General features: G+C 41.2%; 1 protein-coding gene across 6 annotated transcripts in view; it reads left to right on the top strand.

Annotated features, from left to right (window-relative positions):
- Positions 1–12,500, top strand: part of LOC147024639 (luc7-like protein 3) — a 108,051-nt gene that overhangs the window by 46,371 nt on the left and 49,180 nt on the right. For all 6 annotated transcript variants that reach the window (XR_015059114.1, XR_015059115.1, XM_085884715.1 and 3 more), the window contains exons 4-6: positions 2,400–2,541; positions 6,454–6,528; positions 6,659–6,763. Coding sequence is in view for 4 of the 6 variants with exons in the window: in XM_085884715.1 (XP_085740841.1) it covers positions 2,400–2,541; positions 6,454–6,528; positions 6,659–6,763 (322 nt within the window). In the remaining 2 variants the exon portion in view is untranslated. The remainder of the gene's footprint in view (positions 1–2,399; positions 2,542–6,453; positions 6,529–6,658; positions 6,764–12,500) is intronic.

Raw genomic sequence — 12,500 nt, 5'->3', positions numbered from 1 at the left:
ACAAGGGTCGAAATAAAGATAAACCAGGTCCATTTTCTTTTTGGGTGTGTGTGTGTCTGTCTATGGCCAGTCTGTAAGTAGAATTGTTAAGTGCTTTTGCTCACTGTACATTGCCTGCATATTATAGTCATGATAACTCTGTTCTGTGTCTCCCTCCCTATTATAAATAAACTCCTGTTAAATGTACCAGCTCGTTGCCTGTCGTTTGTACCATTGACCCAGTACGGTGCGAGCTTGAGAGTTCGGGAGGCCATTTGTGCCGTAAGTTGTCATTTGGGCCGCCGTGGCTTTGATAATTTCCGCTCAGTTACGCCGGATCCGAGTCGGTAACAGCGACTCGGTTTGGACAAAGCCGGCCGAGGGCGTGGCTGCCCCGGTAGTTATATGGCGTGAGTACTTAGTAAATTGGAATAGACAAGTGGACCCTCCTTCACGCAGTCAAAATATTGGCATCCACGGTCCTTTTAAGCGACCCATCGACTCCGGAGTTATCCGGGGTGACGACCTTGCAATTCCGTTGTTCGGTGGGAGACGGCCCGACTGCTCCATCTCGCGGTCGTCCTCGCCACCGACCCCCGTCCCAAAACAATATATGTGTATATAATATATATATATATATATATATATATATATACATATATATATATATATATATGTATATACTTCATATATAAAGCATGTTAACATTGAAATAAATATGAAAATAAAAGTGTAAATTAAACAAAAACACAAGACTTTACCTTTTAAATTTATTACAAAACAGCGAGGTAGGTGAGGGTAATCGTATTACATACTCACACTGTACTCTGCCGTAAATACAAAACACAAGACTTAGCTCGGGATAAGGTTGAAGCGGGGAAGGCAATCTGAAAAGCGGCATTAGCTTGAAATTCTCCTGCAGCATTGCCACAATGGAGAAGGGTAACACGATCCTTAACCACCTCACCTTGAACTTGATATTTTCTTTTTGGAGAGAAAGATACGAGGTACAGCATCCTCTTCCAGAACAATCCCGTCTCATCAGTGTTAAAAACCTGCTCTGGCATAAATCCCTTGACCTCGATTAGTTTCATGACCCACAGTTGAGAATGCATGTTTGAGAACGGGTGTCGGAAAATAATGGTTTGGGATTGGGTTTTCGATTACGGGTGTTGTAAATTCAGGGTTTGGGAATGAAGTTTGAATACGGAGTTGGAAAATGAAGGTTTAGGAATTTGGTTTAGGAATAATGAAGAGTACAATGGGGAAGGTTCTACCAACAATCATTGACCCCGTAATGGCAGCCCACAGATGCCGTGTTTTCACTTTGAACCAACCAATCTAACAACTCGATCTTTTCGCCCAACGTCATAACCTTTCTTTTCCTTTTGGTACACCTAACTGCAAGAGAAACAATACAAGTCTCGTAATGGGAGGTAAACCTACACGCACAGGACAGATGCAAACAATCACTCATCTCAGCTCAAAAACCACGATTGGTCAAAATGAAATCCCACAATAATGAAATCGGAACACAATAGATTGCCCACGATATTAGAACCCACAATACTTGAGGCGCCTGCGTGCGCGCGCACGTATATACCTTAAGCTGGAGAGATGTGTCACTGCTTTTTCTTAAGGTGGAAAACATAATAAAATCCCTGCTTTAGTTTGAAGCGATATAGATTTTTATTTGATATCAGGGGATGGGATATGCCTTTACTGGTATTCAGAATCCCTCAAAAATCCTTTCAGGTTCTGTTCGGTGAATTCTTTATTTTATATTTTTAACAATGGAATATTTGCAATATTTTTATTAAATTATACATCAATTTGACATGAGAACGTGAAGTGAAAGATGTTTTTTTTTTTTTTTTAAAGATAAAGTAATTCTTGTTTTTTTGACTTTTTTTTTTTTTTTTGCTTTTAAATGCAGAGTGACTGATTATAACATGTTATTTTTGCATATATTTTATTAAATTTCTTCCTCTTTTTATTTACTTTATTTGCACCTCTTTATTTGCTTGACTTTCTTCATTATGTAAAATTTTGTCCATATTATTTTCATGTAAAACTTGTGATTTGGCTATAAACACACAATGCATGTCTGTGATGCTGGTGCCTTTTATTTATTTATTTATTTAATTCCCCCCCCCCCCCCCTTTTCTTCAGTGTGTGTGTATATTATGCAGGAGTTGCGACATAATGTAGGCTTCATCCTATATACAGTACACGGATTTGTTATACAGTATTGCCTTGTTGGTGACTTTCTCAAAATTAATATTTTCCTTTTGGCTTTTAGCCAATCATGTTCTATAAATCCATTCAACAGATTTTAAAAGGGTGATTGTACCCACTTATTTATTCTTGGATGAATCTCCTCTAACATCCTTCCTTGTCTTTGCATCTTTGATTTTTAGATACGAGAAGAGCAGCCGTCGTATGCGCATGGGTTACGAGCATGACTTCCTGCGTTACTTGCAGAGCATCATGAGTGACGTCGAACGAAAAATACGCCGTGGACAAAGTCGCCTTTCGCTCTCAAATCCTGTGACAATGATGGTGTGTTACACATGAAAGCATAAAGGCTTTTCTTCCCCCCCTCCCCCCATCCTCCACAAAAGCGAGACTCATGGGAGAGCAAAATTAAATTGACGGGATAGCGAGGAAACAATTGGGCACAAGGGAATGATGAACAGAAAAGGAAGAAAGAGGGGGCGAGAGAAGGGGAGGCAACACAGAAATTGGCAAGTAAGTTGGAAAGAATTGCCTCTGGAATGTGGTTCCGTTGAGTCAGGAAATGAGGAACAGAGTTGAGGTGTGCAGTCAGCCTGTTTTTTGGAAATTTAATGTGGAGGGTTGAACGTGTGTCGTGGAGTTGTAGGGGAGGGTCCAAGGGCAGATTGGAGTGAGCAATATCTGAGAAAAGGCAGTATAAAACAGAGACCACCTACCTACTGGCCTGAGATGTGAAATCGACAGACCTTGTGCCTCGGCTTCATCCCATGAGATTCTAATAACATTGAGTGCTTTAGATTCCACAGAATTTGGGAGAGACAGATGTGATGCTGGAGTGTCAACCCATAGTGGAGAGCAGTACTCATGAGCTTTGGACAAAAGCCTTATCGATTGTGAGTTGCTGTTTTTTTCCAAGGAAAGACTTTGATCAACAGAGGATGCCCAGTCTGTGACTGGTCTTGGATGACAGCTTTATCTTTTTGACACAGAAGAGGTCATGGCTGATTGTGAGGCTGTGAAGGTCAAGTGACTGAACCTTTTTCAGTGGTTGATCATGGAAATAGACAGGTTGGTTAGTTTGACGATCCTTCCAGAATGACAGGGTGTGAGTCAGAATTGATAGGATTGCAGAGTATGTCCCATTTATGAAATTTATTCCAGATCGGCAGTGAGTGATGCAGCTGCAGTCTTCCTAGCAGTCTTCTGCAAAAAGGAAGAGGAGTTTTTCCAGAGAATTGGAGAGGTCACTTGTGTAGAGGAGGAGTAAGATTGGGCCCAACACAGTCTTGGGGAACTCCAGCCACCACTAGTAGAGTGGAGTAGAGGAGAGGGTTCCATTGATAGCAACACATTGACTGCATGAGTGGAGAAAGTCAGCAATCCAGGAATGAAGGTGACCTTGAATGTCACAGGCAAAAGTTTTGGCAAACAAAGCAGGATGGCAGATTGCGTTGAATAATATATACATGCAACAGGAGACAATCCTGACCTCTGGTTAAGATTTAAGACCTCCAACCATTGTTAAGAGAGGAGCAGCAAAATGTTCAGATTTGAGAGATTGGAGCAGAATCCAAACTGATGGTCAGAGATCAGGTAGTTTGAAAACCAGATGACATCAGCTGCAGTGATGGATTCCATGACTTTGCTTTTTGATAGACACTTTTTTTTTTCCTTTTGCACCCTGCTTGTGGAGGTGAGTTACATTTACCGAATTCCAGGCTGATGGGAGGCGGCCAAAGGAAAAGGATACTGATTGTGCCAGACAAAGGGGAAGCAAGAATGACAGAGTTGGGTTTGAGTTTGACATTGGCACTGATACCATCTGCGCCTGTCGTCGAAGCTGGATTAAGGCCACACAGAACTTTCTCTTCCTTCTCTGGTGAGAGGGATACAGAGTCCAGTTGGCAGTAGGTGTGAGGGGTTGGATGAAGACAGAGCAGGATGGCTTGGGTACATGAGATTTGGAGGTGAACACAGTACAGAAAATCTGCCTTGTTTCAGGCCGAGTCTGCAGTAATGCCAGTTGAGGTGAGGAGGAGGTGGATGGATGGGAATATACACCAGAGAGCGACTTGACAAAGTGCCACCATGACTTGGAGGAAGGAGGTTGGTTGGATCAGCCTTGAGGTTTGCAAGATGATGTTTCCTGACATGCCTCAGGATGGATACAGATTTGTTGTGAGCTTTATGGAATGAACCAAAGGTACCCTCAGTTTGGTTAGCTTTCCATGTTTAGAAAGCAAGCTGATTGACTGCAACTGCCTCTTCACATGATCAAGAGTACCAGATCAAGGGTACTATACCAGATGGATAAGATAGCTACTGTTGATAGGATAAACGAGTGCATGAGAGAACATGGACTTTTGTGAAGGTTGTCTTTTTTTTTTTGTATACATATATAGTCAAGGCTTGTTGAAGAGCTAGAATTGGTACACTGAACAGATCATGATAAAAGGAACAGTTTAGAGAGGGGGGGGGGCACCAACAACATAGTTGAAGGCCAATATAGAGGGAGACATGGACAAACAATGGGTTTGGGAGGAACAGGGATGAGGAGAGGATGCATAGGGTGGACAAGGTAGAGACAGAGGCTTTCCCAACAACATGGAGGAGAGGCCTGAAATTGTCGGGTTGGCACGGTAGGTGGGAGGGGAAGGCTGTGACGACATGGAGCCTGAGGAGTTGGATGCTGTTATCGCCTTGCATGCCGAGGAGCTCACAGAGGAGCTCACAGTCGTCGGGAGCCATTGCCAAGGTGTCCGAGAAGAAGGAAGCGGGCAGTGATGAGGAAGAGATGTCAAGGTCCAAACTCATGGTCAAGTTCCTCTGTGAGACAGTCATTTTCTCACAATTCATAATTCTGTGTGAGGACATGCGGTCAATTACCGAGAGGGTGTTAGACGCCAATCCGATCATAGAGCTTTACCTCAAATTCAAGAGGAGGTTGGATGATGATGCTACCATACAAAGAGTTACATTGAAACTTGTGGCAACTGCGAGGCAGCTCTCAATCATGGATTTTTTTTTTCCGCTATGGTCTGTCCACCTCAGGAGCATCCGATGCCTCTCCTGCCTCTCCTGCCCAACCTACCTTTCCTGCATCTCATTTGATGAGTAACTCATCAGGATCCTCACCTGCTTAAGCACCCTCCCTCCATTATTTTCAGTGCACGACTCATCAGCACCCTCACCTGTGTGGTCTTCAGACGACTCCTGAGTTCACTGTATTTTAAGTTGTCATCGTCGTCGTCGTGTGTGTTTGTGCAAATAATAATTTTAAACGGTACCTGCAGTTTGTTGTTTGTATTTTTTAAAATTATTATTATTGTTTAATCCCCAGCAAATAGCAGGATCCGACAGTATATTATTTTTTGCTCAATCTCTCAATGGTGAAGAATCACTGAAAAAAATTATCGAATCCGGATGTACACCGAAATCGAATCAATTCGTCCTTTTCACACACCCAATCTGTGCACCAAATTTCGTTCAAATCCGTCCACAACTTTTTGAGCTATCCTGTTCACAGACAAACAAATGGATGAAAACGTAACCTCTGTCTAATAAATGGGTGAAAACATAACCTCCGTCTAACTTCGATGGCCGAGATAACTCGAGCAAAGTCGATGGTACGCCCGCCATCACAAATCCCCACACTTCCCACTGAAAGCAAAATTGAAAGGTGGCAAAAAGTTCCACCAGGAATGACCCAATATCAAATTTCGAGATCATTATTTCCTCGTTTGCGGCATGAACCGGGCATTAAATCTAAAAAATCGTGACTTATTTAATGTGTCCCCGATGTTGATTGCATAAACATTTTCATTTAAAAAAAAAAGTTTTAAAATGTGCCTGCAATAGCATTTTTTTGACATTTGACCTTTTGACCGTACCCAGGGGATGGGGCCAAAAATGTTACTATTCTTTCACCTTCTTACCATGTGATGATCAGAACTACCAAGTTTGGTGAATTTCTGCACAATCATTTCGGAGGAAATGGTGTGACAGACAGATAGACGTAGCCGATCACAATATACCACCCCCCCCCCCGTTTATTTATTTATTTATTTTTCAAAAAGCGTGGGGATAAGAATTTATACGACATCACTGACACTGTGAGCCAGCAATGTAAAATTATAAAATGGCATCTTGAAAGCTGCTTCTTTGCACAGCTTGATGTTTCATTTATCTATTTTAATAATTTATTCATATATTTCTTGTGGTGTCTTTGCTGAACAGACCAATGGCTCAAAGGGGAAAAATGATGAGAAGATTAAGATCTTTACAGACCGCATTGAAGATATGCTTGATGAGGTGAGGGTGGATATAATTTTCCTGCATTGCGTGGTAATGTGCTTCGAATTAATGTGTTTTTGAGGAATTGTCCACAGGTTAACTTCTTGTGTTGTTTCTCCAACAATATTATGCACACATTCTGGCACAGATTGAAAACCTTGGTATGGAAGGAAGGGTGGATGAAGCACAGTCTCTGATGCATAAGGTGGACAAGATGAGGGACGAGAGGGAGCAGCTGTACACATCCACAACAGTATGTCTGCGTGAATGGAATGCACTGTTTAAATGTAACACTATTAGGGACAGCAGTGTGTGCTTCGTCTTCAAAGGTATGTGATCTTTGGACTTGTTTAATTAGTATTAAATTAAAGTACTTGTTTAATTAATCTTTGGACTTGATTTAATTAGTAATATCATGGCAAGCAAACTAGAATAGAACTCTTCAGTCAAAATGTGATTGTTGTTGTTTACCTGCCTCCTTCAACGGAGAGCACATGAGGTATTGTACAACCTTATTATCATATAAAGTGTTTGAAAAATCCGATTGTGCAATGCCTCCCTCCTCCTACGACCCTACCTACCCTCTCCCTCCTCCCACCTCTCCCCCCCTGCCTCCTCCGGACTCCCACCCCTTACCCACAACAGGTGGCGGCTCGTGTCTTTATAAGTTACGAGTACGTGCCCGTTAAGAAAAATTTAATATAAATAAATATTCAAACCACGAGCAACAAACAACAACCACACAGGCTGTTTCTTCGCTCTCGCGTGCCCGTACGTGCGTGGCCCGGAACTTCGCATATTATTCGCAGTTACGATTATTCGCAATTTGGTTTTAATACCCAATTATTCAATTAGCGCCAACGTATTTTACCTTTTCGCAATGTCGTGGCAAGGAAAAACAAAAAGAGAAGAGAAGAGAGAGAGAAAAAAAAATTACTTCCTGGTTCGGAGCATACCAGCACTCTGATGTTACCGAAATTTATTCCCCGTCTAATATGAAAACAATCATATCTTGGGGCATTGTGTTTATCTATAAATGTGCATAAGAAATCGAGAAATTATTAGAATACACGAAGTCATCACTCTCCGGAAGCCCGTACGTTGTAACCTGTAATGCGGAACGCGGCTGAGCTGAGCTTCCCCATCAGCCACGCCCACGCAGCAACGTGTCTTGTCATTGGTTTGGTAAATAAATGGCCATAACTTGGGAAGCACTTGTCCGATTAATATCAAACCTTGAAAAGGCACATCCTCAGGTCCCCAGCAATATATCTGGCAAGTTTCAATTAGATTGAACCAGCGGTTGTCGAGAAACAGCGGACACACACACACACACACACACACACACACACACACACACACACACACACACACACACACACACACACACACACACACACACACACACACACACACACACACACACATTGCTGGAATTATAGATAGATGACTTGTTTGAAAATGCCATTTAAACCCTTAGTAAGGTGTATCGTGGTTCAAAACAAATGTGATCCTCCAAAGTTTTGGCACGATTAACCTTGGGAGTTCAGAGGAGTAGGCAGCCATTACCGAACAGCTTGTGGAGTGCTTGCCAAGTGGCTAAAGCACTCCACCAAAATGGTTGATGAATGGCTGGCTTGGCAGGCGATTAACAATTTATACAATGAAGATCAGGCATTCGATGATCATTATTAGCGCTTTATCGTAATTATTTTTGTTGCACTCGAAGTTACACTTTCGGAAAATACCTTAATGTTTTCTTCACTCAATATAATTCTCGAAACGGTACAAAAAGTTACGTTTAATGCTTTGGCAATTGTAAACATGCAGAAGGAGGGATCACAGCCTTGCTTGCTTAAAGTAAATATGCCAAGTTTTAAGAATCGGTAATTTCTTAAAATTTTCAGATTTCACTCCAGATTTCGACAGTTATTTAGTCCACCATCTCGGGTCCTCAAATCTGAAGACAGATTTTCATTATTTTCTTGAATTAGTCCATGAGAGGTCACCGTAGAAAATTGCCAAGGGGTTTTTGAGTAGGCTTAAACAAAATGGTGGATTAAGACCCCTGCAAGGTTCACAGGGGCTGAACAAGGGTAAGCCTGTTTTAGTTTTTAATTTAATAAGCCCGTTAATTGGCTTCAAAATGGGTGTTTACCTTTAACCAAATTCCCAGTTTTCATTCATGCACTCCCGTGGAGTTCCCTTAGTATGCATGCAAAGTTTTGGGCCGCTAGATTTCATGGTTTTGTAGTTATGGAGTAGACACGCACACAGACTGACACACATACGGTGCCTATAGAAAGTCCACACTCCCTTACAAATTTTTCACCTTTTGTTACCTTATAGCCTGGCATTAAATTGCATTAAATCATATTGTTTCCACCTTTTTATTATTTACACATTGTCACCCACAACTTCCAAGTGAAAAACAAATTCGATAAATTTCAGAAAATTAATTTAAAATGCAAAACTAGAACTTCTTGGTTGGATAATTGTCCACCCCCTTATAATAGCAATTGTAAATTAGCCCAGGTGTAACCAATCACCTTCAAAATCACACACCAAGTTAACTCACCTCCACCTGTGTAAGATTGCAGCGATTCTGATTATTTCAGAATAAAATCAACTGCTCCTGCAGGTTTCCTCTGCTGGGTAGTGCATTTCACAGCAGACTCAACCTTGAGCACCAAGGAGCTTTCAAAAGACCTCTGAGATAAAGTTGTGGAAAGGCACAGATCAGGGGATGGGTATAAAAATATTTCAAAGGCCTTGAATATCCCTTTGGAGCACAGTCAAAACAATCATTAAGAAGTAGAAGGCATATGGTACCAACAAGACCCTGCCTAGATCAGGCCATCCCTCCAAACTGGATGACCAAGCAAGGAGGAGATTGATCAGAGAGGCTACCAAGAGGCCAATGGCAACTTTGAAAGAGCTACAGGCCTTTATGGCAAACACTGGTCACTGTGTGCATGTGACAACAATACTGTATACCAAGCACTCCACAAGTCTCACCTGTACGGTCAGGTGGCAAGAAGGAAGTCATTATTCAAAAAAGCCCACTTTGAGTCCCGTTTGAGGTATGCAAAAAATACACTCCGGAGATTCTGAAGCCATGTGGCAAAAGGTTTTGTGGTCTGACAAAACCAAGATGGAACTTTTTGGCCTAAATGCAAAATGTTACATTAGGCCCAAATCCAACACAGTACATCACCCAAAGAAAACCATCCCTACTGTGAAACATGGTGGTGGCAGCATCATGTTATGGGGATGTTTCTCATCAGCAGGGACTGGGGCACTTGTCATGAAAAGGTAAAATGGATGGAGCAAAATACAGAAAAATCCTGGAGGAAAATCTGCTCCCATCTGCAAGAAATCTGAAATCGGGACGGAAGTTCAACTTTCAGCATGACAACAACCCAAATTACACAGCCAAAGAAAGCTACACTGAAGTGGCTAAGGAATAAAAAAAGATAAATGTTGTGTGGCCCAGTCAAAGCCCTGACCTAAATCCAATCGAAAATCTGTGGCATGATGTGAAGATTGCTGTCCATCAATGCTCCCCATGCAACTTGACTGAGCTTGAACGGTTTTGTACAGAAGAATGTGCAAATATTGCCCAATCAAGGGGTGCAAAGTTGGGAGAGACCTATCCCAACAGACTCATAGCTGTAATTGCTGTCAAAGGTGCTTCCACCAAGTATTAACTCAGAGGGGTGGACACTTATGAAAACAAGATGTTCTAGTTTTATATTTTTAATTAATTTTCTGAAATTTGTATCATTTGTTCTTCACTTGAAAGTTTTAGGATGCATTGCATAAATAAAGGTTTTTAATCAATCTGATTTAATGCAATTTAATTCCAGGCTAAAAGATAACAAAAGATGAAAATTTTGAAAGGGGGTGTAGACTTTCTATAGGCACTGTACATACAGACATTATTATAGAAGATGGAGGGACACCCTCCTAAAATCAGAATGAAAAACCAACCTTTTTGGGACATTTTCAGTGGAGCAAAACTACATGTGGGTAGATTACAGATGCAGAAGAAGAGAAGCAGATGGATGTTTGCAAAATCTAAAAACCAGTCACATTTTGAAGGTATTTGTGTGTAGTTGATATTTGCCAAATTTCATCTTCCTTATGTAAATCCTTCAAGGTGAACTTTATTCTTTATGAATGCAATGTTTTTAGCTTGTTATCTGTTTTTCTCTGTGTCCTTGTTATCTGCTATCCAAAATTTCAGGCTGCTCTGTACATTATTTCCTGAGATATTGGGACCTGAAAATGTAGCAAAAATGACTGCCGCAATTTTCACGATAACTTCAATACCTACCATAAAAATGGCCATATCTCAAAAACTACGTGGAATACAGAGCCTAAACTTCAGATTTGTATATATGAATGATTGAGCAATATCTGCAAACAATTTGAAGTGAATCCGACACCAAAGTGCATGAGCCCCCCAAATATTTGTTGATGTGAGATGGACAGTGGATGGAGCAGGAGATGAGCAAGTGGGGTGTGGCAGGGAAGTAGGAGCAGCACGTGTGTTGTGGGAATGGGATGGGATGGTGTGGTTTTTGAAGGGTACAGACCAGGAAGTGTCACTGGCCATTTGCTGCCATACTGTGCAAACTGAACTTCTCATGATCCATGTTTCTGATACACGAAGACGTACTTCATGACGTGGGTGAAATGAAGGGTTATTGAATGTTCGGGCGGACAGTTGATGGACCATGCGTTTCCATAATCGACAGATTTGGAAAATATATTGTGTGAAAAAAATGGAGATCTCGATTAGGAAGAAGAAACAAATTCAGAAAATGAAGCATTTTACAAAGTCAATAAAAGCATTTAAAGGAAAAAGTACAATTGGTTCTAGTAGAAGGGATTGAGACTGAGTTGAAAGCTTAATAAGTCGTAAGCAAACAATTTTTGGAGAAAGAATGAGCAAAGGATGGAATTATTGGGCAGCATGAGTTGAGGGATTTGTGGTCGTGTTTTTGAGAAAAGGAAGTAAAATCAAAAGCTGGGAAGTGCAAAAAGGAAAACACTCAGGAATAAAGAAACCCTGAGACGCGTGTCAGTTTTAAGACAATGAAGTCATCTCCCTAGTTGAGGCCCAGGCCATAAGGCCACACAGTCGGATTCAACAATACACACCATAAAGTTACGAATTAGATATAGGAATGGATCCAAAATGTAATGATAAGTGTTGCAATGAAACAATAATAGAAAAATAGACAGATCCAGTGCGTAATTCTCTGCTTTGAAGAGCTTCAGACAAGGAGGTAACTCACGATGTTTCAGCAAGCTGACCTGGAACTGGAAGTCCATCCATTCCCTTGTCTTATTCATTTAAATAAAGTCCTGAAAATGTAAATATCATCACTGGCTTAAAAATAGTCAAAAATATTTAATTTAGATATTTGGGAGGTCTGCTTTTTCGTAGTTAGCATTTAGTGCCCATCCTGTTGTCCCAAAGGCTTTGAGTCACGTGCAGTGCATAATAAGCAGGGCAAGAAGATTACCCCTTCCTGGAAGTGATTAATGATTCATCTAAGTTTTTACTGACTGGTTAAGGCCCAGTCACATCTTGACGTTTTAGCCAGCTTATGCCGATTTTTGGAAAATTTGTCTAAAACGCTGGTATACGTCGAATACGTTGTGGGTAAGTTTTGATAACATTGAGAGCATGCTGAAAAACACTGCCATACGTCGTTGTACGCTGGCTTTAAACGTTGTACTTTTCGGTTGTCCTCAAATTTTCCATGCTTGAAATTTTAAGACTTATGCCAGCGTATGACTCGCACGTTCCGCATAACGCTGGCCATAAGTTGTAGGCACGTCACGCGATCGTTGACACACATCGACACACGTTACTTGTAAGTTACTCATAAGTCGAAACACGTCGAGGTAATGTTTAGCGTACCCGAAACTTATTTCTAACCTATGAGTAACGTGTTGTACTCACGTTACGTGAT

The sequence above is a fragment of the Eptatretus burgeri genome, chromosome 6, assembly GCF_056783735.1.
Source record: "Eptatretus burgeri isolate ZD-2024b chromosome 6, Ebu_testis_v1, whole genome shotgun sequence".
Lineage (NCBI taxonomy): Eukaryota > Metazoa > Chordata > Myxini > Myxiniformes > Myxinidae > Eptatretus > Eptatretus burgeri.
The sequence above is the reverse complement of the archived record's forward strand: the minus strand, read 5'-3'. Positions and strand labels throughout refer to the sequence as shown.